Raw genomic sequence first — 25,923 nt, forward strand, 5'->3', positions numbered from 1 at the left:
GTAAGTAAGAACTACTTAAACTGTATATATTTTTTTTGTTGTGTAGCTACTGTTTATCTCCTTTCTTTTTCTATTTATCCATTTATCTATCCATTTCTTAAATCCTGGGGCGGTATTGAAGGCGAAAGGGCAAAGCAAGAATTTCACTGTGGAGTGAAACTTGCTTTTATCTGTACATATGACAATAAAATGATTGATTTGATTTTGAATTTGAGGACAGTGTTAAGCACATCTACGAAGGCCACCGAGAACCTACAGAGTTTTACCTCAGGGATAATAAGACCTGCATGGTTTTAGTATTTGCTCTCAGTTTACAGTTCATAAAATCATTTTTTCCCTGCACATGTGCATTGCAAGTCTAGAATACTGTACATATATGGACGGTACGACCACATTTCAAGAAGATTCAGTGGGTTATCCCTTTTGCCCTCGATGCCGCTTCAGAATTTAAAAAAAAAAAAAGATAGATAGATAGATAGATAAATAGAAAAAGAAAGGAGATAAATAAACAGTAGCTATACAGTATACACACACAAGATTAAAAAAATATGTTCAAGATTAGAATTTTTTTTACATGCAAAACATATAAAGTATTTATTTTTACAACACAGAAATATAGAGTAGTCACAAATAGCTCCATCTAAAACAATTATATAATGAAGACAGTAATACAACACAACAACAACAATACAGCACTCAAGCCTGAATCAGAATAGGTTTATTGTCAAGTAAGCAAACATGCACAAAGAATTTGTCTTGATATTTTGGTGCGTAACAATAAAAATAGTAAGAGAAAATAACAAAGTACAAAGCAGGCGATGCACGTCAAGAAACAGAAATATGAAACAGAAGAAAATACAATGAAAGATTGAGAATATGTAAAATATGTCTGTTTTTAAAATGAAAGAGCTGTACAGTTTGTGCAGAAATGTGCAGATTATCAAGCCTTAAATGGTCCCAGTGTGAAGTATAAGAATATGTGCAATGTGCCAAGATAATAGTCCAAAACAATGTGTGTTAATGCAACGCACAGAATACCAACTGTCCTTGAAGTACACACATACCCTGTATACATTAATGTCCTCAGAGACCCACAAACTGCTTTTGAGTTGCTTTTACTGCTGCAGCAGCACTAATCCACTTTACATTTCTTATTTCACCTTACATTGTTTACACTTATATTTAGAGTTTTATACTCTTATAACTCTTGTACATTTGTCCTGTTGATGCACTACATGTTTGCACCTTGTGTTGCACCTTATATGCGGCCTGAATGTTTGCTTCACTCCACCAAATGTTGCATCCGTTATTCTTTTGTCGTTTTTACAGCTGGGACAAGGAAACACCATCATGTGCTGCTCTGTATGGACGACAGTGAGGCCTCTGTGAATTAGTATTTAGTAGTACAAGTATTTAAGTGAATGTACTCAACTTTCCAGTGCTAATGTGAATATTTTCCCCCAAACTATTTATGTATTCATGCGCTTTACTTCACCTGCTGTTGTCTTTTATTTTTACATTCCTGCCTTATGATATTTTCTTTGTCTTATATTATAATATAATATCTACTCACTTTTACTGTATCCTGGTGCTATACAGCAACTAACCCCTCTGACACACTGATCATTATTAAAGTTTGATCCACCAGTGTGGTACAGCAAATTACGCATGCGCACAGCGTGCTCCGGGGCTTGTAACTGGCGCATGCGCACGTACAAATCCCCAGAAGCAGCAGCAGCAGCGGTAGCTCAGGTCAGTCAGTCCAGTCAGCAGTCATCCACGCATCTATCTATATTCCCTTTTCTTAAATTAGCCACTTTTAAGCTTCGCGATACCGCCCCCAATTTCAGCGTCGGTACGGAGCCGCCAGGCCGGGACAGAGACGGAGAGTGAGGCCTCGGCCATGGAAGCGCTCGGACCCGGTAAGAAATTTAAGGAAATTTAAAAAAAAAAAAAAAAAAAAAAAAAGAGCGAGGAGCGGAGAGGGAGCGAGCCGTGTGTGGGGAGCGTGTGCGCAAATGCGTCGCTTCACTGGGGGCCGCGGCTGCAGCGAGGCCTCGACGCGCTGACGGGAAAACAAACCCGAGGCCCAGCCCGTGCGTCTGTGGATATATGTGTGCGTGACTTTATTTACACCGAGCGGGGGGCCACGTTTTTGGCGTGTGGCGGAAGGGTTGGTGTTTTTAATCGGCTATGTGGTGATGTCTGCGCGGTTTTTTTTATTTATCTGAGGCACGCACGGCTCGTCGTGTCGGCGCTGGCATTGTGTGAGTGGGGATTTAACTAGGACCTTCCTTCTTCCTTCCTTCCGCGTCGTGGTGTGTTTACGTTGATGTTTGTTCGCGATTTGTTTCTCCTCGGCGGCGTAGCTACGAACTAATCCCCACAATATCACCACGCAATCCTGTCGAAATTGAACCAAATCGCCTACCTGTGTTTAAATCTCCCTTTTCTGCCAAACCTTCCGAATTTGCACCATCGCCATCAGGAACAGCGCGTCTCTCCGGGCTGCCCTCGTCTGAGGTGACAGCGATGGGGTGGAAAACGGAATAAATGCCAATAAAACACATGTTACTGGCGTTAAATGTGCAGACGTGCGTGTTTTGTGACTCGTAATTTGATGGTTTTATGCGTCCGTGAGAACGCAGCTGGCATGGATGGATGGATGGATGGCGCTTTTATCGATCAGATCTGCAGGCCAGCTCTATATTATTCATCTCCTAAATGATAACAAAGGCACTTATTTTGCAGCGATGCAGTCATCTAAAGATAAAGCAGGCGGGGGTGAATCAGCCACACACCTGTACACTCAGCTACACAACGCGTTTTTTTTATCCTCACATGCCAAATTTGTGTTTACCTCCATTTTTTCCCCCTTCAGAGTCGAGCAGCTCTTCATTTTGCGTGTGAAACGCGCCCTTAGACACATGAGGAATTGAATGCAGCCTGCAGAGCAGATCCCCCCTTTTTTTTTTTTTTTTTGCGACAGTGAAGGAGTTGTTTGTTTCTGTTGATTCCCTTTATGTCCTCACATTGTCCACATGAAAGAAAGAAAGAAAGGTGGTGGCATTAGGAAAAGCCAGATGCATTATTTAAGGAGGACATTTGCTCTGCAGCAGGGTTGAAATAGATGTTAAAGGCATGTATGGTGCGGTGTGAAGGTCCAGGGGAGGGTTTGGAGACAACAGTATTTCACAACCATCCACAGGTGTGTGTGTGTGTGAGCCAGCCACATTGTCACACAATCAGTGCGAGACATCCATGATAACAGCAGCTACTACAATGCAAAATTCACCTGATACTTCTAGGATTACCTCCTCCAGCTAAATCTTTCAGGGAAAACCAGCATTTAATGAATGTTTACCTTGCAAAGTGGGGGTGTGGAGGCAGTTTTTCAATTGCAGACTATGTAATAATGATAAAATAGGAACACAAATGTCATTTTTTTTTTTGTCCCACTATCCGACCTTTGCACGCTCAAATCGGCTGAAACTGAGGTGCATCTTTATTAAGAATCTTTGTGCAAAGCAAGTTGAGCTTTTTAGAAAATCTGACTTATTCAGCAGTTGTATTAAGTAATGTACACAAAGACAAGTTTCAGTTCTGTAATCAGAATCAAGTAGCGTCAGTAAAGTGATGCAAAAATGATGCTTATTGTTTTTTAAAGCTGATACACGAACTACCAATAATCTCCATCCCGGCTCTACAGGAGAATCTAGTGTTTGCATTGAAGGAAATTATTTGGGGGAAAAAAAGCATTTGTCAGCTTCTGTTGGTTCAGTTTCAGGGGATTTCTTCAGAAACGAGCACTTTTTGGCTTTGATATCCGTGTGGCTGGTATTTTTCTTTAAGCATAGCCCCCCTAAAAGGCTGTGTGTAATGATGTGATGCAGTCCTGGGGTGTCTTCACAAAGCAGCTGGTTTAATCTGTTTTTCATTGTTTGCAGATTCATGAGGTGCAACTGCGTAAGTGATGTTCAGACACAAACTGAAGCGCTTTGCACAAATGCCTAAATTGCCACATAAAAGATGTAAATAGAGGTGGACAGACAGACAGATTGACGATTCACTCAGCCAATTGTGGCATGAACTGAGGCAAAGAAAAGCAAATCTGGAAATGTGACCCGCTCCACTTCATTCAAGGCAAAAGCCTGGAGGACAATAAAATAAAACAACTACAGTTTCCGGCACAATTTGGTAATGTTTGACCAGTTATTACATAGACTGGGTATCTGTGTTTTTTCAGCCAACAGCTGCTCTACCAGTCGGGAAATGCATCCGTTGGCTGTTTGTGGCCGATGAACGCGGACAGCAGAGGTGGGAGTTGTGAGAATAATGAAAATTGCTCAACGTCGAATTTGGTGTCGCCCGTTAAAGTCAAAATCAGTTGCTCGTTAAGCAACGGCCAAGAATTAAACTTCACGCTGAGGGGAGGATATTTCCTTCTTGTGAAAGATCAGTACTTCTGCTTTTTTTCCACAGTCCAGCACAGTACCTTTTTATAATCCAGGTGATTTGCAGGTGTGGGCGTCAGCGCACTCCCTGTTCAGTGCCGTTAGTCTCTGACTCATCACCAGGCCAAGCCATCATCCTCGTGCTTAGCTTAAGCTCGGCTGTCTATCTGCTTGACTGTGGTTACCAGGGACACGCATAGCATTAGTAGGCTCTACAGTGTACCCAAGCAAACCCCTCTCAGCAAATGTGAGTATACTGCGCACAGTCTAATGTTGTCTAAACATTAAATCAGAAGAGAAATATCAGCGCCGTACGGCAAGCGGGCGTTTAATCACTGTACCGTATTGTGTTGCCCCTTGAAGATGCTAGTGGTCAATTTGGATCAAAGCTAAGAGATGCACTCCGACTGAATAAGGAGCAGAAAGACTTGTTGTCCTCTTGTGCGTCTGTCTTTTTTTTTTTTTTTTTTTCTGCGCCAGGAAAAGCTAATTTCACTTCCTCTGTGACTCAAAGCAGATGGAGCTCTGTCTCACTTGGAGCAGAAGCATAAGATTATGGAGGATGCTTTGCAGTCGGGTTGTTTTCACATCGAGACCAAGATACCACCTTTGAAAAGTCTGTAGGGTCTCTTTTACGTGTGATCTAGCTTGATTTAAAAGGTTATTCTGTGAAACTAAGGTATCCACTTATTTTACAATCAAGTTCTCTCAGACTTCAGCAATGTGTCACAAGAAAAAAGCCGAAGACGCCGTCCTCAAATGTCTTGTTTTGGCCACAACCCTAAAGATATTGAGTAAAAGGAGGAGAAAATACTAATTTAAAAAACTACTACTGTTACTAGAAAGTAAGTCGAAGTTGAGTTTAAGTGATAAACTGCCAATCAAAGTAGATGGTGATTGACAACTAATGTGATTAGTTGTTGCCGCTCCAATCAAGAAATATGGTTGTGACATTCATGCAGAAGAAAGAAGAGCCTGTTCAGATATCGGTTAACAGAGGGAGTCTTGTAGATGGACGCGGTGCTCTTATATTTCAAGCTTGGTTCAAGTGGTACTCTGTAATGATGGATGGCCTTTATGGCCACATGATGGTTCTCCTTAATTTTCTGATTATTCAAAACTGTTGTTGAGTTTTGTCCGCTTGCCTGTGTCTGTCTTTTCCCCATGACGGGCTGTGTCCAGATTGGGGCACTAAAATATCCTAATTTACATGAATGTAGGCCAACATGTTTTTTTTGTTTTTTGTTTTTTTCCCTCCCCTTATTGTAGCAGCAGTACAAAAATCCTAAAATGGCCCAAAATGTACTCCAAGCGTTACTCTAGTTCATTATTTGGATACAACACACCCATGCTTGTTGGTTTTTTTTGATTTTCTTTGATGTCATTTGGTTGGAGCTGGAAATATAAATTGAGTTGATGGAGCAAAAACGGTGAAAAATGCAGAATATTCTCTGGTTTCATCTCCCATAAGAGGATTTGCTACTGTCCTTGGTCACGTATCACTGAAAACTGAATATCTTTTGAGTTTTGGAGCGTTGGTTGAATAAAACAAGACGTTTTGAAGAGGTCACCCCTGGCTTGTGACTTTTCGCTATTTTATGTTTCATGCGCTAAACACATGGATCAACAATGTAAATCAGTCTTTGTTGCAGCTCTCTATTTGTTATCTTTTCCACAGTTTGTCTTAGTTTCACCTGCTTCATGTATTTGTATCCGTTGCCTTGCCTTTTCTCTTTGCCGTTTGGTTGCCACACTAATTCAGCGCTGGAACATCTGGTCTGTTTATCTACCAGTTGACTGACAGTAACATGTTTGCTGAACTATTTTGATAATCACGCAAATCTTTTTAGCCAAAGACTTCCTACCTCCTGCGGTGTTGACTGTGGCAAGTAGACTGTTGGAGAGGAAGGATGGGTTCAGGCATTTCATGTTGAGACACACACATTTCTAAGTGTAGTAGTGTGGCAGCTGAGGAGGCTAAATATAGGTTCAGCTCTGTTTTTGGTGAAAGTGGAAGAGGAAGGCCTTTACCTCACTGTGCCTCTCACATGAAGAGTAAAACCCTTTCTGTAGTGCCTGTTCATGCACTCAGCGAGCAGAAAAAAAAAACAAAAAAACCATGTAGAATGTCATACAATTGAAAACACGGTAGAGATATACGATACGGTGCATGTTCTGTAAATTCTATGAGTAGGCTAAATGTCTGACTGACCACATGGAAAGGTGAGAAGTAAAAGTGGTTAGTGGTGTCGCAGATGGCTGACAGTCATTGAATCTCGTGATTTAAAAGGACGGTTTAAATGATAAAGAAAAGTAATCATTAGCTGCAGCCTTAGTGTGTTGGGGAAATGATACTAAATGGCTTCCTATGTGGTATTAAACAGATCATGAAAGGTGTTTTGATTTGGCTATATGGGCATTTTTGTTGCCATAGTTTACAGTGGTGATGTTGTATTTAACCGCAATTTATTCAGATTTTTCACCCTCCCCCCCCCATGCACATGCAGCATAGGACAAAATGTAATATAAACACATTTTCCTGCTTGTAAGCTTTCCATACACGCCATGAAAGCAGTGCACCAAATAGAGGCATAAATTCATGTGCTTGAATTACTATTGAGCTGCATTGCACTTGAAATACTTGTGTGTGTGTGTGTGTGTGTGTGTGTGTGTGTGTGTGTATGGTTGTGGCGCATAATGTAGCATTATACACACACGTTTAGTGCGCAGCATAGCGTAGAAGACTTGGAGTGCCTTTTGTTGCCATCAGTAACAAGGCCAGTAGGACAAAGTACAGTGAATCATGAGATGATTTTAATCCAAGTCGTGACAAAAAAACACCACATGCAACTAATAGCTTCTTATTTTTGACCGTATCCCAAACACAACGATGTAGAAAATCAAGCTGATGGTTTATTTGTGTGCCGGTGGAGGAGGAGGAGGAGGAGGAGGAGGAGGAGGAGGAGGAGTGGGTAGGAGGGAGCAGGGAAGGTGATTTGGGGCCCAGGCTAGATGAGAGCATGTTAGGGAGCGTGTTATGGGGAGGGTCCCGATTGTCTGCGCTCTCGCGCTTCACTTGCTAACTGGAGCGTGTGGGTGCATGGAGTTCAGGAGGACCCCTGCAGTCCCTTAGCTGTCAGTTGACAAAAGCATTGAGCAGCCTCCTCCAACCTCCTTCAGTACCACCAACACAGCATCATTTTAACATTTGTATTTTTTGCTGCTTTAGTACGCCCCAGATCTTTTCTCTGCCTCTGTCTTTTGTCATGGCGGACATCACACTGTCTCCTTTCCTTCAGTGTCAATGAGAAGTATTGATGTTTTGATGTATTGATGATGATTTATTATCAGGTTCTCTTCCAGCTAGATGAGGCACGAGGTCTTTAGTGTATATATGTGCTGTTTTTAAACTGGTGACTTAAGCGCGAAAGACGTGTTCCTCAATTGACTGCAGTGTTTTTTTTTGCCACAATTGAAGACTTGCAGGCACCACACCTTTGGTAGGTATCTGAGCACATGCATATACTGTATGTGATATGAATTAGATGGATGTGTGTGTGTGTGTGTGGACTAAGTGTAACGGTAATCCCAGACTCTGTGTGGCACCCCTCCATATGGCCCTGCTGATTGTCTGTCTGAGAGGAGCTCGGTCTTTGTCTCGGTGTGAGGGGTGGGCGCCTTGTGTGTCTGGGTGGAGCTGGGGGCGGGCTGAAGGATAATTGGAGGTCATTGTTTCGCTAGCCCCTTGTTGACCCATGTAGGTCAGGGGCCAGAGACACGGATCAATCGGAGCGTGTATGTACGCCTCTGGGTTTGTTAGGCCATTTCTGTGCATTCAAGCAGGTGGCACTGATGAGCTTGCAACAAACCCGGCGCACATTCATCTTAAAAATCTGACGTTGAATGCAAAACGTGCTTTATTTGAAGCTTCTGGTGTGGAATGGTGTGAGTGGTAGATTCAGCCTTCACTCAGAGGAGGAAATTGACTAATGTATGAATTCACCACATAAAATAAGTTACATATTGATTTGTGTGATTTGTGTCAAACAATGTCAAAAGGCCTTATAAACTTAAAGATGGTGGCAATTCACACATGTAGGGCATCTGTGGTTAAGTACCTGCTATGGCTTATGTTGCGACACTCACTTCCCTCTCTGCTCTCCTCAGGCCCGCCCGCCCCAACCTCTCTGTTTCAGCCTCCGCGGCGTCCCGGCCTCGGCACGGTGGGGAAACCCATCCGGCTCCTTGCCAACCACTTCCAGGTGCAGATTCCCAAGATTGATGTCTATCACTATGATATCGACATCAAGCCTGAGAAACGGCCTCGGAGGGTCAACAGGTAAATCTGAGAGAGAAGGTTTTGTCTTAGATATTGATCATTTTGAAATGCCAATAGTCTTTGTAGCGATTATAACCGCGAACTGCTCAAGGAGGAACTTGTCAGCTAAGAGTAAGAAGTTTTAAAACCCAGTAAAGGGAGGGGGGGGGGTGAGGAAAAAGAAGCATTCTGTGTTATTGCTGTACGAACCACCCTGTTGTCTCTGCTGTGTAGGGAGGTGGTGGACACCATGGTGCGGCACTTCAAGATGCAGATCTTTGGAGACCGACAGCCTGGCTACGATGGGAAGAGAAACATGTACACAGCACATCCACTGCCAATTGGGAGAGACAGGGTTGGTATTTCAAACACGTGAGCTTTATGTCAACAGACAGATGGATTTTTTTTTTTTTTTTTTTTAAATGACAAAAACGAATTAATAAGAAATCTCCATGCGTTGAAAAAGCTTTAACTGCATTATTAAGCCAATGATTTTAAAGACTTATTCACATTCTGCTTGTAAAACATGTTTTTATCCCAGATTTTGTCTTCTTATTTGTACCTGTTGACTCTGTGTGGCCGGACTTATGTAATGTTTTGCTGCTGACTCACGTTTTACTGTTTCAAAGATAAACTAACAAAAGTAGCAGGCAGTAAAAACCCAAGTGCACCTGTTCTTCAATCCATTTCCCTCTGCTCATCTTTCTTCCCCGCTCTCCTTCTGTAGGTGGATCTGGAGGTGACCCTGCCTGGCGAGGGGAAAGATCAGACGTTCAAGGTGTCTCTGCAGTGGGTGTCTGTGGTCAGTCTTCAGATGCTGCTGGAAGCCCTATCCGGTCACCTGAACGAGGTCCCCGAGGACTCCGTTCAGGCTCTGGATGTCATCACGCGGCATCTGCCTTCCATGAGGTCCGGACACTCATCGCCTCTGCCTTTTCACAAACACTCGCACCTTTTTCACATCTGTTGACAGAGTTATTGCTTTTCATCTCTTATTTGTCTTTATTACTTAATTTCCTGCTGTCTCTCGTCTTCCTGATCAAATAATATTACACAATAATAACTGCAGTGTTTCGTGCTTTACTTTGGACACGTTTTCATCATTGCCCTGATATTTGTGTCCAAATGGATTTTCAAATCATCACATGGTGTCTATCTACTGAAATATTTTACAGAAGGCACTAACTACTTTGAATCTTAATCTGGTTTATACAACAATCTTGCAGACATTTCATCAATTGAGGTGGTTTGAGTCTATATTGATCCTTCTATTATTTCTGTGCCGTGTTATATCATTTTCTTTTGTTTTACACAGGTATACTCCAGTGGGGCGGTCGTTTTTCTCCCCTCCGGAGGGCTACTACCATCCTCTGGGTGGGGGCAGGGAGGTGTGGTTTGGTTTCCATCAGTCTGTCCGTCCTGCCATGTGGAACATGATGCTCAACATCGACGGTGAGACCCGAGTGGAGCTGATCGGCTTCAGCTGTGATTTTAAATTAGCTTTGAGCACTTTAATTTAAAATCCTCCCAGTTGCTTGTATTATTATTATTATTATTATTATTATTATTATTATTAATGATGTTGTTATTTGATGTGGGTGTTAACTGAATAAATGTTATCATGCCTCAATGGTCTTCCCAGCAAGACTGATGAAGATGTTGTCATAACCATGCAGTGTTTCGGCTTCTGATATGCCTTTAAAGTCATATCTATTACTCAAACAGTGCATCCCGTGGATTTTTTTTTTTTTTTAAATCAAGGCTGCTTTGGGTCTGAACTGATCTGTTAAATCCGTTGACATTGTAAAACTCAGTATTTCACAAGGCGTTTTGGCACTGAAGCCAGTTCCTGAATCTCTTTAGGGTGAAAAGGTAGTCAATATGTCCTCTTAACGCCAAGACAAACACTGAGACAGGGACTTACTGCTGTGTTAAATGCTTAATCATACATTATCACAAGTCCTGATCAGTTCACTTGACTTACATGGCTTACTAGGTGGTGTGTTTGTGCTGGTGAGACCAGGACATGTATTATATTTGATAGAAGACGCTCTAAAGCTCCCTTTGTCACTGCTGCATTCCTGCACCACAGTCTTTCCACACTCTGCCTGTGATTTACAGTATCATGAACTTATTTGGTTTGCTTGTAGTCACAGATTTATGGGGGCTGATTTGCTGATTAATGCCATGTTGTTGTTGTTTTTTTTCTACCCCTCAGTGTCAGCCACAGCTTTCTACCGTGCCCAGCCTGTGATAGAGTTCATGTGCGAGGTGCTAGACATACAGAATATCAACGAACAGACCAAACCACTCACCGACTCGCAGCGCGTCAAATTCACCAAGGAAATAAGAGGTGAGCTTTCAGTACTAGTGCATGCACACAATATACCCACATTTGGCAGCATGTACAGGAGGTCTGCATGAACAGAAATACACACGTTATGTACACAACCCCTGTGACTCATTGTGTCAAATTCACCACATAGATTGCAGATCGGTGTGAGCCTGCAAGGCACATGCATGTTTGTTTTTATGCACTGTGTAATAACTAAAGAATCTACACCCACTTCTGACACGTACTCATGCTGGATACACACTGCTCGACCTACAACAGTGCTGAACACTTGTCTTGTTCTTAACCTCGGGGTGACAAAGGATTGTGTTTCTGCCTTTCAATAGAAACTAGACGGCCTCAAATCAGAAAATATGTCCATGGGATTCACAATAACATCAAGGATCTCCTGCATAAAGCTCCACTTCTATTTGCAACTCACAGAATTCTTTAATGCAAGAAAATATTGCAATTCCAGGCAGCCTTAGTCTATCTTCCCTCACTGCTGTCATCGTAAATACACATAAAACAATGAAATAACCATGCAGGAGCTAATGGTATTTGTCAAATTTGATGTAATTTTGAACCCGGCGGTGTGGAATTGCACATTTTTTCATATTGCATTTCAGCAGACACTTGTAAGCTCTCTCTATTCTCCTTTTTGGTTTGTGTTTTGAGCTGAGTTGTGACAAATGGTGTTAAGGGAAACTGAAGCTGAAACACTCTGAGCACGGTTGGCTGCTTTGTCAGCATTTATCTTTATCATGGCCCTGAAGACGACAGTAGAGCAACAGAAGGGTACAATTCCAACCTGCTAAATTTAAAGATAACAAATATTTGAAATTATGGTGGTAAATGATCATGGTGCGGCTTCTTCACGTTATTCTGTAACAATTTCTTCTCATATTTAAACAGGCTTGAAAGTCGAGGTCACACACTGTGGTCAAATGAAGAGGAAGTACCGTGTGTGCAATGTAACACGCCGACCTGCCAGCCACCAAACGTAAGCGCCATCACTTTGTTCACGTTCACCATGTCAACAAAGGCAACATTGGCCGACCTTGTAAATATACAATTAATGCAACTCTGGTCATATTTTCCTTTTTTTTGTTTTAAATACCCATTTGGACCTCTGTGTGCTTTGCCCACATTTTCCATTTCTTCACAGGTTCCCCTTACAGCTTGAGAACGGCCAAGCCATGGAGTGCACAGTAGCACAGTATTTCAAGCAGAAGTACAATCTGCAGCTCAAGTATCCACATTTACCCTGCCTGCAAGTAGGGCAGGAACAGAAGCACACCTACCTTCCCCTCGAGGTGAGATCCGGGCTGTGTTGATTCTTAAATATCATTATTTTAGTGTTTGTTCTGACAAAAAAAAGCCTTTCATCTCCAATGTTAACATTCTCCCATAATTGTTTGCTGCTGTTCCTGTTGTCTGATTTTTGTTTTTATTAATGAGATGATTCTTTTGTGCTCTGTAGGTCTGTAACATCGTAGCAGGCCAGCGCTGTATCAAGAAACTGACAGACAACCAGACATCCACCATGATTAAAGCTACAGCTCGCTCAGCCCCCGACAGACAGGAAGAGATCAGCAGACTGGTGAGTGCCGTTTCCCTCTTGGGGTGGGGGTAAGAAAAGCAACTGGGGCAGCTGGCGTTTGGTTGATTTTTCTCTATGGACCTTCTCAGTTGTAGCCACTGATATGAACTCATTCTTGCATAAATGCTGAATAAGAGAAAGTGACTCGACAAGCTTAGCATCATGACTGTATCCGTTCTTTCTTTTCCTCAATCACATTTTGATCTCTTTCTGCACTAATCTGTCTCCTCCTCCTTTCCCAGGTCAAAAGTAACAGCATGGTCGGGGGCCCGGACCCTTACCTGAAGGAATTTGGCATTGTTGTGCACAATGACATGACAGAGGTGACCGGACGTGTTCTCCCAGCACCCATGCTGCAGTATGGGGGCCGGGTGAGCACCGACACAGGGCGGGACTGTGGCAGGGTGAGTACTGGGCTGGGGTTTCACTCTTGGGGCGCAAACCTGACTGGGAATGCACAGGGTGGGGGGGGGCATTACAGACTGAATGTTGGAACATGGGGGCAGATCCAGGTTTGCAGAGGTCACTCATTAGGAAGGTAAGCGAAATAAAGATTTATGAATATTGAAATACTTGGTTGAAAATGACTGTTGGAGCCAGTGTTTAATCACTAGATGATATAGAGTTGCAAAGCGGGAAGTGATTTCAGGCGCCTTGGTTCCAAGAAAAGTCCCATTAATTTTCTTCATAGACAGTATGAGGTGACAGACAGTTGGACCACTTCTATTGCTTGGATGGGCATTAAAATTCCTGCGGTTGGATCACGGATACAGAAGCTGAACAACTGCGCTAGAATTTATCCTGCTGCTTTTAAAACAAGTTGCAGGTACAAGCCTGTGTGCATCGTGGGCTGTCTACTGGACAAACATAGCAGCTTGTTTGGAAACTCTTTTATATTACGAGCTAAAATGTTTCTGAAAACATTTGAGGTGAGAAATGAGCCGTGTAGTTGCCGAATCTGTCTGTATTTTGGATCGACAACAGTTAATTGAATTTATTCATTTATTTATTTGAGTGTGGTAGCGCCACAGTGCTACCAGAATGCATTGCACAACTGCGTACACAGACAATAAATGGGAATCGTGGAAATGACTCATCCTGCAGACATGTACATTTACTGCTGAATTTCACTGGGCACAGCTGTGTGCACTCTGGCTGTGTTGTTTGCATGTCTTAGAAGCACAATAAATCAAGGGAAAATGACCAAATCATCAAAATCTGAGCAATTCAACTAATCAAGCAAGTGAAACGCTTTGCTTCTGAAATGCTCCTGGTTTGGTATGAAGCCACATGGACGACCGGACTGCAGCCAAAGTGTGACACAGACATGCCTGGTGGGATTTTGGCATCAGAAAGGGGACTGTAGTAATTAAAACTAGTAGCTGTATAGCTTATAGCAGTATTTCCCAAACTTGCTCCTTGGTGCCCACTGCCCTGGATGTTTTAGATGTTTCTGTGCCCTAATGCACCTGATTCAAATGCCTTATCAGGCTTCTGCAGAATTTGATGACCAGCCAATCATTTGAAACAGGTTTGCCGGAGCAAGGAAACCTCAAACATCCAGGGCAGTGCCCCCCCCCCCCCCCCCAGGGGCAAGATTGGGGAAACACCAGCCTATAGGATTGTTACATCATTGAGGAAAGTCTCATTTGTTAATGTTGAGTGAAATTTAGGACGTCATTAAAATAATTTTCAATTGGAAGTACAGAACCAGTGATTCCTATTTTGCAACTCTATATACTAACCAGTCAGACCTGGAAGTGTGACTGCTGCTATTAATTCAAGAGGTGACAAGATACTAGAATTCAAATTAAATATATGCAGACCTGAAAGACCTGGAACTTGCCCTGTGTTATAATCCTGTGGTGCATATCAGCAGTCTGCGAGGAGGAAAAAGTATTTAAAGAGATGCACTTAACCGACAAAACTGTCTGCCAATACTACAGTGCATGTAGAGGAATGCTTGGGTTTTTAGCGTGTAATTAGAGGAACAGATCAGAGGAGCAAGTCACTGCAGACTGCTGAGATTCACCCAGTGAATTTCAAATCAGCCATTTGGAGAGATCTGAGAAAGCCTGTATGGATCTGAAAAGCAATCATTTGCATCCAGCTTGTCAACTGAAGACATAACTGGGAACACAAGGAAGTGGACATCTGTTTGGTGTTTTTTCATTACGGGAAAGTGGAGTTTATACTCCTCCTTTACTGGTTGTCAGGCCATGAGAGGCTGAACTGGAATTCAAGGATTGTGTGTAAGGGGGGAAGAATGGATGTGCTGCCAACAGGGGGACCAGTTGACTCGTTGCCACCCAGCATTAAAGTTAAACCCGTTGGAAAGATTCACTTTTCAAGCCCGTGGAGTGAATGTGACTTAATCTCCCATCTGAAAATGATGATGTTAATTTAAACACTACAGGTGCTAGAATATTACGCCCCATTCATTCAATAATTCTGCTAAGATAACGGAAATTTTAATGATCCCTGTAGGGAAATTGGTTCAGTGTATTGCCCAGTTTTTTTCTTTATGCTTCATTTACAGTCGTTCTTCGCAGAATCACAGCAGACTGTTGCTTGAAAAAAAAAAAAAAAAAAGTGCCAATCTTAAATCCTTCTCTTGCCTGCCAGAACTATACATTGGTTAATTTACCTAAGATACTATCACAACACTCTTTCTGAAGGGCTTGGCCACGTGCCTGCTGGGACATCGAGTCTCATCTGCCTCCAGTGAAAGGCTCTTAAATGTATACTGAAGGCTTTTCTCATTTCTGTGATCACTATGAATGAAATGCACCCTTGTTTCGTTATTTCTTTGTGCTGCTGTTGGACATGCAGCCACATCAAAGTATTCAGAGACACAGATGAATACTTTCTGAAGTGACTTTATGTGCAAAGTGCGAGATGGGGGAAAAGCAGCAGTCTATTTCCTGTGTAACATGTACTGTGATGGTGTAGGTAGTTTCAAATCGTACAACTTTGATCATGTTGGAGGTTTTTGGAACGGTCTTGTAATGAGATAAAGGAGCTCTTAACTTTTCTTGGCACACCACCCTCAAGTAGTTCATTGTGGTCACTTGTTTTGAAGAATAAAAGCTCTTAATGGCCTTTGGCAAATCTTGTTAACTTAATTGAAAGCCTCTGCCCAATCAATTTGTATTCACAACCACACTCGAAGTAGATGCACTCACCTAATGTCTCCTTGGGTAGATGCACTACTCTTCTTCACTGTTCATGTCTCGACTCCTAATATCAAAGGCTATAAAACCATATTTGTAATACAAAACAGACCGTTTCTAAATAAGTCTCAACATGCTATGCACAGACTATAAAGTCGAACAGTGTATGTGTCTGTAGGCCAGCTGGGTGGGCTGTTCATGCACTATGTATATCCGTATATGGAAGGAACTTCAAAGTGTGGGTTGGGCTGTAGTACCTTTTGTATTGGCTCATCCAATCGGGGGGTTGACTAAGAGAGTAGGGACTCTCTCCGCAGAATAAAACGGTGGCCACGCCCAATCAGGGCGTGTGGGACATGAGAGGGAAGCAGTTCTACGCCGGCATCGAGATCAAGGTCTGGGCCGTGGCCTGCTTCGCTCCACAGAAACAGTGTCGGGAGGACCTGCTCAAGTGAGTCATGGCACTGATGATGGTTCAGACTCAAATATTTTCAGCATGTATTGGATTAATTGGCCCAAACCTTTGTACAAACATTCATGAATGCCAGATGATGTATCCTAATGACTTTGATCCACCACCATGAGGTTGACATTTGGATTGTCACAAAATCTGACAGACATTTATCTTCCCATCAGGATGAATTGTAATAACTTTGATCATGAACTTAAGCATTGGATAAAATCAAAATATGACCTTATGATGACGCTAGAAGAAGCATTAAGGGATCACCAAACACCTGCAGAACTGACATTCCCATCAGCCTTGGCTTTACTTTATGTTCAGTGCTAATTAGCAACTGTTAGCATGCAAACTAAACCAAGATGATGATGGTAGTATACCAGCGTATCATCAGTATGGTTGCACTGTTGTGCCTAATCACAGCCTCGTAAAGATGCTAGTGGGGCTGAAAACTCTTTAGTCTTTAAATTGCAACCCACAAATCCAGTCTGTCTGCATCTGCTTGTGCCCATACTGCTGATTTCTGATGAGCATTTAATGTTTTTTCAATAGGAGCTTCACTGACCAGCTGCGAAAGATCTCCAAGGATGCCGGGATGCCGATTCAAGGGCAGCCATGTTTCTGTAAATACGCCCAAGGAGCTGACAGTGTGGAGCCCATGTTCAAACACCTCAAGATGTCTTATGTAGGTCTGCAGCTGATTGTCGTCATCCTGCCGGGCAAAACACCAGTCTATGGTAAGCAATTGAAATTCATATTTTTGCAGTCAGTCTTTTAGGCAAACTTTGAGTGATATTGATCTTTGTCATCTCCGCTCTCGTCTGCAGCTGAGGTAAAGCGAGTGGGGGACACTCTCCTTGGCATGGCAACCCAGTGTGTGCAGGTGAAGAACGTAGTGAAGACGTCCCCTCAGACCCTCTCCAACCTGTGCCTCAAGATCAACGCCAAGCTGGGAGGCATCAACAACGTCCTGGTGCCTCATCAGAGGTCAGCACGGAGTTGGATATTTATTTCTTCGTTGCATTCCCGATGGGGAATTTGGTTTCCTTCTTGGCTTTTACTGTTGTAGAACGGTCAGATGTCTTCTGAATACAAATGGCCCCCTGGTAATCATGCGGTAAAGAGCTATCCAAGTCATAGTAATAATCTTCATCGTTTTCATATAAAGTTGGCCGTTCTTGGCTTTCATTTCATCCGGTGCTGAAATTCTGAGAATCTTTATAATTGGATCTTCTTTTTTTCACCTCACACACAGTTTTTAGAACTGTTCATGTGGCTTAGAAACGGAGTAAGAAATGTGATGTACAGGCCCGTGATACAAAGGCTCTTTTCTTTCTTTTGTGTGTCCTGTTCTTGGTTTAGGCCCTCTGTGTTCCAGCAGCCTGTCATCTTCCTGGGTGCGGATGTCACACATCCTCCAGCAGGTGATGGGAAGAAGCCGTCCATCGCAGCGGTGGTGGGCAGCATGGACGGCCACCCCAGCCGTTACTGCGCCACGGTGCGAGTCCAGACGTCTCGACAAGACATGTCCCAGGTAACGGCTTTCTTTGTGTACTTGGTGAAGGTTTCATACTATTGATAAACTAATTTGTTCTTGTTCATTGAGTGGTTTCTTTTTTTAAAAAACATTCTATTGTAGCCAAGCTTGTCTACAATGTTTAGATTGATTGTTAGTATTTTAACACTATTTCAAATTCAATGTATAATACTAGACATCAGTTTTCTGGACATATCTCAGATTGACTCTTCGTTTACAGTATCCCTGCTTGTTATTGTCTCTTTAGGAGCAACTCTTCAGCCAGGAGGTAATCCAAGACTTGACCAACATGGTGCGGGAGCTGCTCATCCAGTTCTACAAGTCCACACGCTTCAAGCCCACACGAATCATCTACTATCGTGGCGGTGTGTCAGAGGGACAAATGAAACAGGTGAGCGATTGGAAATAAGCATGAAAACAACTGGTAAAACTGTCGTACTGCCAGTTGATTTTTGCCATTTTGGTGTGCAAGTCCCAAGTGCGATCTTCCAGACGGGAATGGCTGCTGCCAAAACTGTGACTAAAAGATGGTGACCAGAAGTGAAATAAACACAGAAAAATTCAACAGTCTTGGTACAGCAGTCGTATATGAAGACAACATGTTGCATAGGATATTTTAAGCGTATATGTGTCTCTGTATTTCCAGGTGGCGTGGCCGGAGCTGATAGCCATCAGGAAGGCCTGTATCAGTCTGGAGGAGGACTACAGGCCGGGCATTACCTACATTGTGGTTCAGAAACGTCATCACACTCGTCTCTTCTGCTCTGACAAAGCTGAGAGGGTCAGTAGGAGTTCACTCGACTGTGATTGGGTGTTAGCGTGCGTCATTTCATTGCAGTGAGTCTTTAACTATAATGTGATCGATCACGCCCTGCAGGTTGGGAAGAGTGGTAACGTCCCAGCAGGCACCACAGTGGACAGCACCATAACACACCCGTCCGAGTTCGACTTCTACCTGTGCAGCCATGCTGGAATTCAGGTGAGGGATAGATGCTCAAACACCTGGTCATGGATGAGAATGTCACAAAAGCTGTTTGTTGAATTAAATGTAATAAAGAAAATCTAAAGAAATACATCTAAAGAAACCTAATGCGACTTTGCTTCGTGTCAAACTCACAGTTTTGAAATTGTGCATGAGTTTGGCACACTAACAAACCAAAACATAGAAATTATGGTTACAACCCATTATCTCTGTGGAATTTGTCTTCAAGGGTATGTAAATTTTGCTCTGTGGTTACCACAGTAATGATACTTAATGAGAATAAACGGCGTGATTTGGCTGCTTCATTGACTCATTAGATGGTTTGGCTGTTACTTAAAGTCATGCACTACCCTCAAACATCTTAATAACAATTTCAGTATAAAACACTTGTTGCCTGCAAATTTAAAAGAGCTGTAAAAAGTGGAAACAGACACTTGCACACACTTGGCTAACTTACTGGTGAGCCTTATGCTGCACTTTGTAAACATAAATCAGTTGCTGTGTATAGATAGATATTAAACCCAACAAGCATGCCTCAGGTAGGTATAACAGCATAACATGACATTACCAGTACAGTATTGAGATGTCAAGTTAAAAACATTAAGTCAAAATATATATATATATATATTTTTATGTAGCCCCAAATTACAGTTTGCCTCAGGGGGCTTTAAAACATTTAAAATATCATGTTCCGTCTTCCCTCAGGGAACCAGTCGTCCCTCCCACTACCACGTCCTGTGGGACGACAACTGTTTCACTGCCGATGAACTGCAGCTCCTCACCTACCAGCTGTGCCACACCTATGTCCGCTGCACGCGCTCCGTCTCCATCCCAGCACCGGCCTACTACGCCAGACTAGTGGCTTTCCGAGCCCGTTACCACCTGGTGGACAAAGACCATGACAGGTGGGGCAGCCTGGGATGTCTGTTGTCCCAGTTCAGGACAGATAAATGCATCATTTTAGATCAAGCCAAGAGAGATGACGCATCTTAGTGCTGTGACATTCCTGACAGTCAAAGTAAACCGTGCCTTTCTCTGTCTTGCAGTGCTGAAGGCAGCCACGTGTCAGGCCAGAGTAACGGCCGGGACCCCCAGGCGTTGGCCAAGGCCGTTCAGATCCACTATGATACCCAGCACACCATGTACTTCGCCTGAGATAGCAAGAACGTCAGCCAGTCCACCCGCGGATTCCCTTTCTTTCTGTCTTTTTATCTCTCATTTGCCAGTCTCTCTCTTCTTCCTCTTCTTCCTCTTGAACATCTCTCTTTCCTTGTAGTCTGTCTCTTTCTCTTCACACTCACTCTTCATTTTCTGAATCTGCACCAAAGCGGCTCTTGGACGGGGGATTCTGCTGTGTCTTGATGTCCAGCAGGCTTTTGTTTCAAGGAACAATATCCAACCAGCGTTCCCAGTCGAGCCGCCTTTCAAACCAGCAATTCAGCACTGTGAACCCCGAAGGGTTCCAATGCACAAAAAACAAATCATACACACATACTACAAGTTGAGCCATTATTTTGATTTTTGTTTTTTTTTCTATTTGAATGTCTGCACTCTTGTGTTCGTAAGATACACTGAGCAAGGGAGTGGATTGGCACGATCTGTGTCGGCGCAGCTCTTTAGCTCTCCCAGCTAAGCAGGACTCTTATCTACTTTTACCTCAAAGCCCCTTTGGGCAAAATCTGTCACAAGGTCTTGGGTTTATTGGGTGGTGGGGAGGGAACTCTACAGGAAAAGAGATGGAGGGGAGTCGACCTTTTGAGAATGATATATATACATATATATATATTTTTCCTTTTTATGAGCGTGTGGTTTAACTTTCTCCTTTACGGTCTTTTACAAGCGAGGTGACCTGGGTGTCATGCCCATTACTACTTTCCTCCCATCTTAGCGAAGAATATGTCTGTGTGTGTGTGTGTGTGTGTGTGTGTGTGTGTGTGTGCGTGCATCTGTATATACATGTACTGCTGTATGAGAGTGTGTTTGTGTGTGTGTTTCATGGCAGGCCACTGAATTGTAAAGGGAAATCAAGGAGATAACTGCTGTAAATGCCTCAGATTTGTTGTTTTTATATTCACACATACAGTACATATAAGCATATATTTACATCTATAGAGCAACTTTGAGACATATGACTTAAACAGGCCTCATTGAGGCCGGTGTGGGTATTTGTAGCAGTCCTGGGTCGCTTATTAATTGAAATGCTTTGGATTACATTTTGAACATGTGTGTTAGCCTGCTGCTAGTACAGGACGGTTGGGATTTGCGCCTTTGGGAGCCAGATGCTCCTTTGTGCCTCAAAACATCACTGAATCCCAGGAAAAGTAACCTAATCCATTTCAAGCAGTAAGTGAGGTCGGGTCTGATGTGTAGCAGTAGTAACCGTGGTCTGGCCTTTGACTGGCTCAGCATTGGGACCTGTTGAATGGCTGAAGGCATTAAAAACAGAGTATGGTCTTATCAGCCTTGCTTTCTGTGTGAAAAGCAGGAATCTTATTTTTCTTTGGACCTGATTATCTGAAAGATTATATGACGACACTGCTGGACGTTGCTTTTCTTTTTGTTTTTTCTTGTTCTTTTTGTAATAGTTTCAAGGGCCGGAAACCAACGTAGTTTTTTGAGGTCTCCTTTGCTAATACTGGCCAATTCATTGCACTGACCCGGGACGCTAGGCAAGCAACAGAGGGCACTCTCAATCTCTCGTACCTTTATGCATTTATACATACGAATCAACAAAGCAGATTTGTAAAAGTTTAATATAAGATGTTTTGTGGTTATCTTAAAAACTGTTGTTTAGAATTAGTAGTTTACCATTGATGTTGTTGTTGTTATCGTTGTTGTCAATGTTGTTACTATTGTGATGAAATTTTAAGGTTGGCAACAAAAGCCAGTTATATAGTTACTAGTGCGACTTCAGGAATAGACTTCAGTTGTTGAGCTGCAGGTTTAAGGGGTAGAGCTTTGGGTTGGAAATCTTTTTTTTTTTTTTTTTTTCTTTCTTTTGTAGCATTATGGTTAATGGTGAGAAGAAGTAGGCCCCAGGATGGATGACTTCATGCTTCCTCTGTAGGTTCCAATGAGAGTAAAACTTAGCTGCAGGTGTGAGGTATCGCGTAGCACTCCGACTGGTGGAACACGTGTGCCGCTGTGTGCGTCACTCGGCTGGTATCGGTTGGTTTTGATCGGATAGATGGTGACAATCAGGGATTGTAGTCTGAGTGAACCTAGGTTAAAGGATTTGTTGAAAAGCGGTTTGCGATAGGCAATGAGTTGAATTTTTAGACTTTTTAAAAACAAAAATGGTTTCTATTACTCTGTGTGTATTTGAAATATACCCATCTTAAAGTCTCTGCTATTTGACGGTGTTTGTTTCATATTTTTTATGCATTTTTAACACTGGATTAAATGAATCGACAATAAGCATAAGCACTGCCCTTGGACCCCCCCAAACTGTTACCATGGAAACCAAAGTAACATCAGCGTGTGCTGTGGTGACAACTTGCGCAAGTGGTGCCCCCTGGTGTCACGATTGGATAGAGGTGTTGGACAGGAGGGTTTGGAGACACGGTCGACGTGCACGCCTCCTCAGGGAGGGGCAGCTCAGTGAAAGCCCTTTTGTAATAAACCGCCCGTAAAGCAGCAGGTTTACTATGAATGAGTTTGAGCACCTGCCTGTTGAAGGCGTGGGCGTTGGCGTCAGCCGGGAGCAGAGAAGCAGGAAGTGAGGAGGGCTAGTGGGGTGGGGGGGGGGATGATTGAGAGAGGGTGTTGTCCAGGCATTGCATGCAATAAGTTTTACTGTTTGTTGAAAAGGGGGGCAGATCGGTTTTTAAAACATGCACTAGTTTTATGAAGCTAAGTGGGCTGTGATTGAATATTCATCTGGCATCTCTAATGGGGGGGGAATGATTTAATGTTTTCTATCCTTCACAATATTTGATCATTGAGCTCCAGTCAGAAAAATGATCACTCCCTGTTTGTAACATGACATTGCAAAGCAATACTAACCCAGTTCTAGTTTTCAAACGTGGAAAAACAAAGCTATAATTCTACTCATTGTGGTTGTTGGTCTCCTCTCGCAATTGTGTCTCTGTACCTTTTTTATTTTTTTTTTAATTTTTATTTTATTTGCTTGTATCAATCAGTGGGAATGTGCATTTGGTGGTATAGTTATGTAGACTTTAGACAATTTTCTTTTTAAAGTAACAAAATGTAGACTTTGCTCGCCTGCATGCCAGAGTATTGTCCTTTTTAGAAAAAAAGAAAAAAAAAACCTTTTTGGAATCATATTTATTATGAGAAAGGAAAAAAATATAAACGCTTTTATTTTTCCTGGGGGAGGGTAAATGTTGATCAATTTAGTGGGACTGTTTTAGGCTAGCAATATATGTCCGGTCTCTCTAAGATGCATTTTAAAGATTCCTACACAAATGTCAGTAATTTGGGAGGTACACTCTGATTTCTGAGGCGAGGGGGGTCAGCTCTTTGCGTCGTGTTCAAATTCAAACGAGGTACTTTCTTCAAACGTGGACCCGTTAAAGACCGAACCCCTCTCCTCTGTGCCAGGTTACTGTAGCGAGCATCCATTTTATCTCCTAGTTCCTGGTTTGTACCTGTGGCCACGCCTCTTGGTGGGTGGGTGGGTGGGTGGGGCTCTCCTGTCTCCATGGCAACTCTGCTGACCCCTCACAAATGCACTTCCTCTTTGTGAAGGGGTCCCCATGGCATCAGCGGAGCAGGATTACCTCTTTTTAACCTTTTTAAAAAAAGATCCATAATTCTTTCTGTGCCCCGATAGAAAGAGAGCATGAATTATTTTTAAATTCCTCTCACTTTGATATATTGTTATATCTTAACGGATTTGTAATTTGACATTGTGTATTGTGTATTTTAATTTTATTTTATTTCCCTCTTTTGGTTCCTTTTTTTTGGGGGTTTGTTATAGCTCTGCTCTGTTTCTCTTTTTTTTTTTTTTTTCTGCTAGTGGTCTCTGAAGCTGTGTGTGATTGTCAAATAGCAATAGAGTCATAGAAATGGAACGCTCCATCTCTGTGAATTGGGACGCTCCAGTTCTACGAATGAACGTGGCCCTCTCTGACAGGTTATGAGTGGGCGGGGCATGTTCTAGCCCTGCCCCCAGCAGAGGGCCATTCACTCGCTGTTATTGCTATTATGTGACACGTTCAAGTACATTTTATTTTATTTTTATTTTTAGCCTGCAGGGAATTCTTGTGTTAATGTGCAAAGTAATAAATTGGTATTTTATGCCTATAACGCAGCTGTTGTGTTCTTGTCATTGATGATGGAGCGGAAATGTCCTTTTTATCACAGAGCTAGTTTACCGGTGAACACAAAGGCCTCTGTGTGCATGTATTTTGTCACTAGATGGCATTCTTTACCAAGGTAAATGAGATCACATGATTACTGAGGACATTTCCTCACCTCGGTGGGTATTTAAGAACAGCTGAATGAGGCACGGAGACATCAAAGAACCATACCAGCTTCTTTCCTTACAGACCTGTATTAACCAGCGTAGATGCTGTGACACTGAACTCCTTTAAGTGAGCCCACATCAAGAGTCCACTCACTTTTACCTTCACACTGCGATAGTTTACGTGCCCGAGGATCTACGGGCTTTACAAGTGCCTCAGTACTTATTAAGTATATGTTTATGTACAAGCCCTGAGCTAGTACACCACTATATACTCGGTCAGGGTCTAACACATTAGAAGATGTATCAATGTAGCTGGTAACCTGTGCAGCAGCGTGAAGTGTAAATATGTGTATTTAGCTCCATGTAACATCCTGGCAGGCACGCAGGCTTCAATAGGCTCTTCTGTGTCTTCAGATGTTTTTAACGGTGTTATCAGTTTGTAAAGAGAGTCCAATGAAATCACATAAGTAGGACGAGCATTCACAAATTAACCACTTACATTTGTTTTTATTAGATCATTACCTGCTATCCACTCGCACACACACTTCAGGCTGAAAAGTCATTCATACAACATAAGAAAACTAATAAAAGCAAGTGGTTAAAAATGAGCGTTTGACTGCTCCGTCATGTTTAAACTGTCTTATAAATGATCTTCTTTATACTACTACTATAAAAACGTATGATGGTGCCTTCACTTTCATTAGAAATGTTGGTATTTTATCACATTTATTCATAAATGCGTGGTGGTAAACTAGATTTCACATTCAAGTGATGCTATTTAGAAGAACATTTAAAAGATGGTTTCTCACTCAATTTTCCATCATTTCTGTGGATACAATGCTGCGGCTCCTGTTAGCAGCACCTCCCCCCTCCCCCCTCCCCCCTCCCCGGTCCCTCAGGTAAAAGAGGTCATGCATATGACCTTTCTGGGTAAAAGGAATTCAGGGATGTTGAATTTCCAATAATTTCAGCTTTGTGTGTTCAAGAAGTCATTAAATAGGAACAAACCTCATTCATCCCCATGCTGCGGTATTACCATGGAAATATAAATTGTCAAATGGAAACTACTTTGCTTCATCGTGATGAATCTTAAGGCTACTTGACATTAACTGTAGCGTAGTTTCACCACAGTTCTGTTGCGCTCCATCTGGCTGTTTATTCATTCAGACTTGATAGCCATCATTGGTATGTGTCACCTTCCTCTGCTTCCCTTTGTGTATCATCCCCTCTCCTCTCCTGTTTCCTGTGTCCTGGCTGGTTGTCATGACCACCGTTACCATGGAGAGTGGAGGCTACAGAAGAAAGGGAAACCTGAACCACAGATCTTGATGCCATGATATTTAATTCATCGGCACAATGGCACACCAAGGTTCAATGTAATGCAGATGAAGTGAGAGCGGTCTTGGGTAAAAGGGACATCTCTGAATATGAAGACTAAGGTGCTGTCAGATCCGTCTGTCACACCCAGGGTCTAATTTCTTTCCTCCTTTAGCTGTTTACTTGATATATTGATAATTACCATAACAAATCATTTCCAGCATCTTAATATTTCAGCTGCAAATTTGTAATCTTGTGATGTGCAATGATGTTTTACAACTTTGAAAATGGTCAGAATTCAGGTTATTTCTTTTGT

At 42.5% G+C, this 25,923-nt stretch overlaps 1 protein-coding gene across 2 annotated transcripts; it reads left to right on the forward strand.

The window, feature by feature from the left end:
- The first annotated feature begins 1,746 nt into the window (after positions 1 to 1,746).
- ago4 (argonaute RISC component 4) lies at positions 1,747 to 22,578 on the forward strand. Of its 2 annotated transcripts, none has more exons than XM_070845974.1 (19): positions 1,747 to 1,922; positions 8,622 to 8,793; positions 9,007 to 9,127; positions 9,500 to 9,681; positions 10,088 to 10,224; positions 10,991 to 11,125; positions 12,020 to 12,107; positions 12,273 to 12,420; positions 12,588 to 12,707; positions 12,950 to 13,111; positions 16,183 to 16,331; positions 16,893 to 17,077; positions 17,168 to 17,327; positions 17,703 to 17,874; positions 18,125 to 18,268; positions 18,524 to 18,658; positions 18,755 to 18,856; positions 19,565 to 19,764; positions 19,906 to 22,578. In XM_070845974.1, the coding sequence occupies exons 1-19, from the start codon at positions 1,904 to 1,906 to the stop codon at positions 20,012 to 20,014; spliced, it is 2,640 nt and encodes an 879-aa protein (XP_070702075.1). In that variant the 5' UTR covers positions 1,747 to 1,903; the 3' UTR covers positions 20,015 to 22,578. The 2 variants fall into 2 exon arrangements, with proteins under 2 accessions (XP_070702075.1, XP_070702076.1); XM_070845975.1 differs by having other exon boundaries at positions 16,198 to 16,331.
- Positions 22,579 to 25,923: the final 3,345 nt, after the last annotated feature.

This window comes from Pempheris klunzingeri, chromosome 16, assembly GCF_042242105.1.
Source record: "Pempheris klunzingeri isolate RE-2024b chromosome 16, fPemKlu1.hap1, whole genome shotgun sequence".
In the NCBI taxonomy this organism is placed as follows: domain Eukaryota; kingdom Metazoa; phylum Chordata; class Actinopteri; order Acropomatiformes; family Pempheridae; genus Pempheris; species Pempheris klunzingeri.

What these genes read in the sequence shown, in the direction of transcription:
- ago4 (XM_070845974.1), top strand. An exon ending in TGCCAATTGGGAGAGACAGG is followed by an intron (nt 9,128 to 9,499) that starts GTTGGTATTTCA and finishes CTCCTTCTGTAG; the next exon opens with GTGGATCTGGAGGTGACCCT. An exon ending in CAGGGCGGGACTGTGGCAGG is followed by an intron (nt 13,112 to 16,182) that starts GTGAGTACTGGG and finishes CTAAGAGAGTAG; the next exon opens with GGACTCTCTCCGCAGAATAA.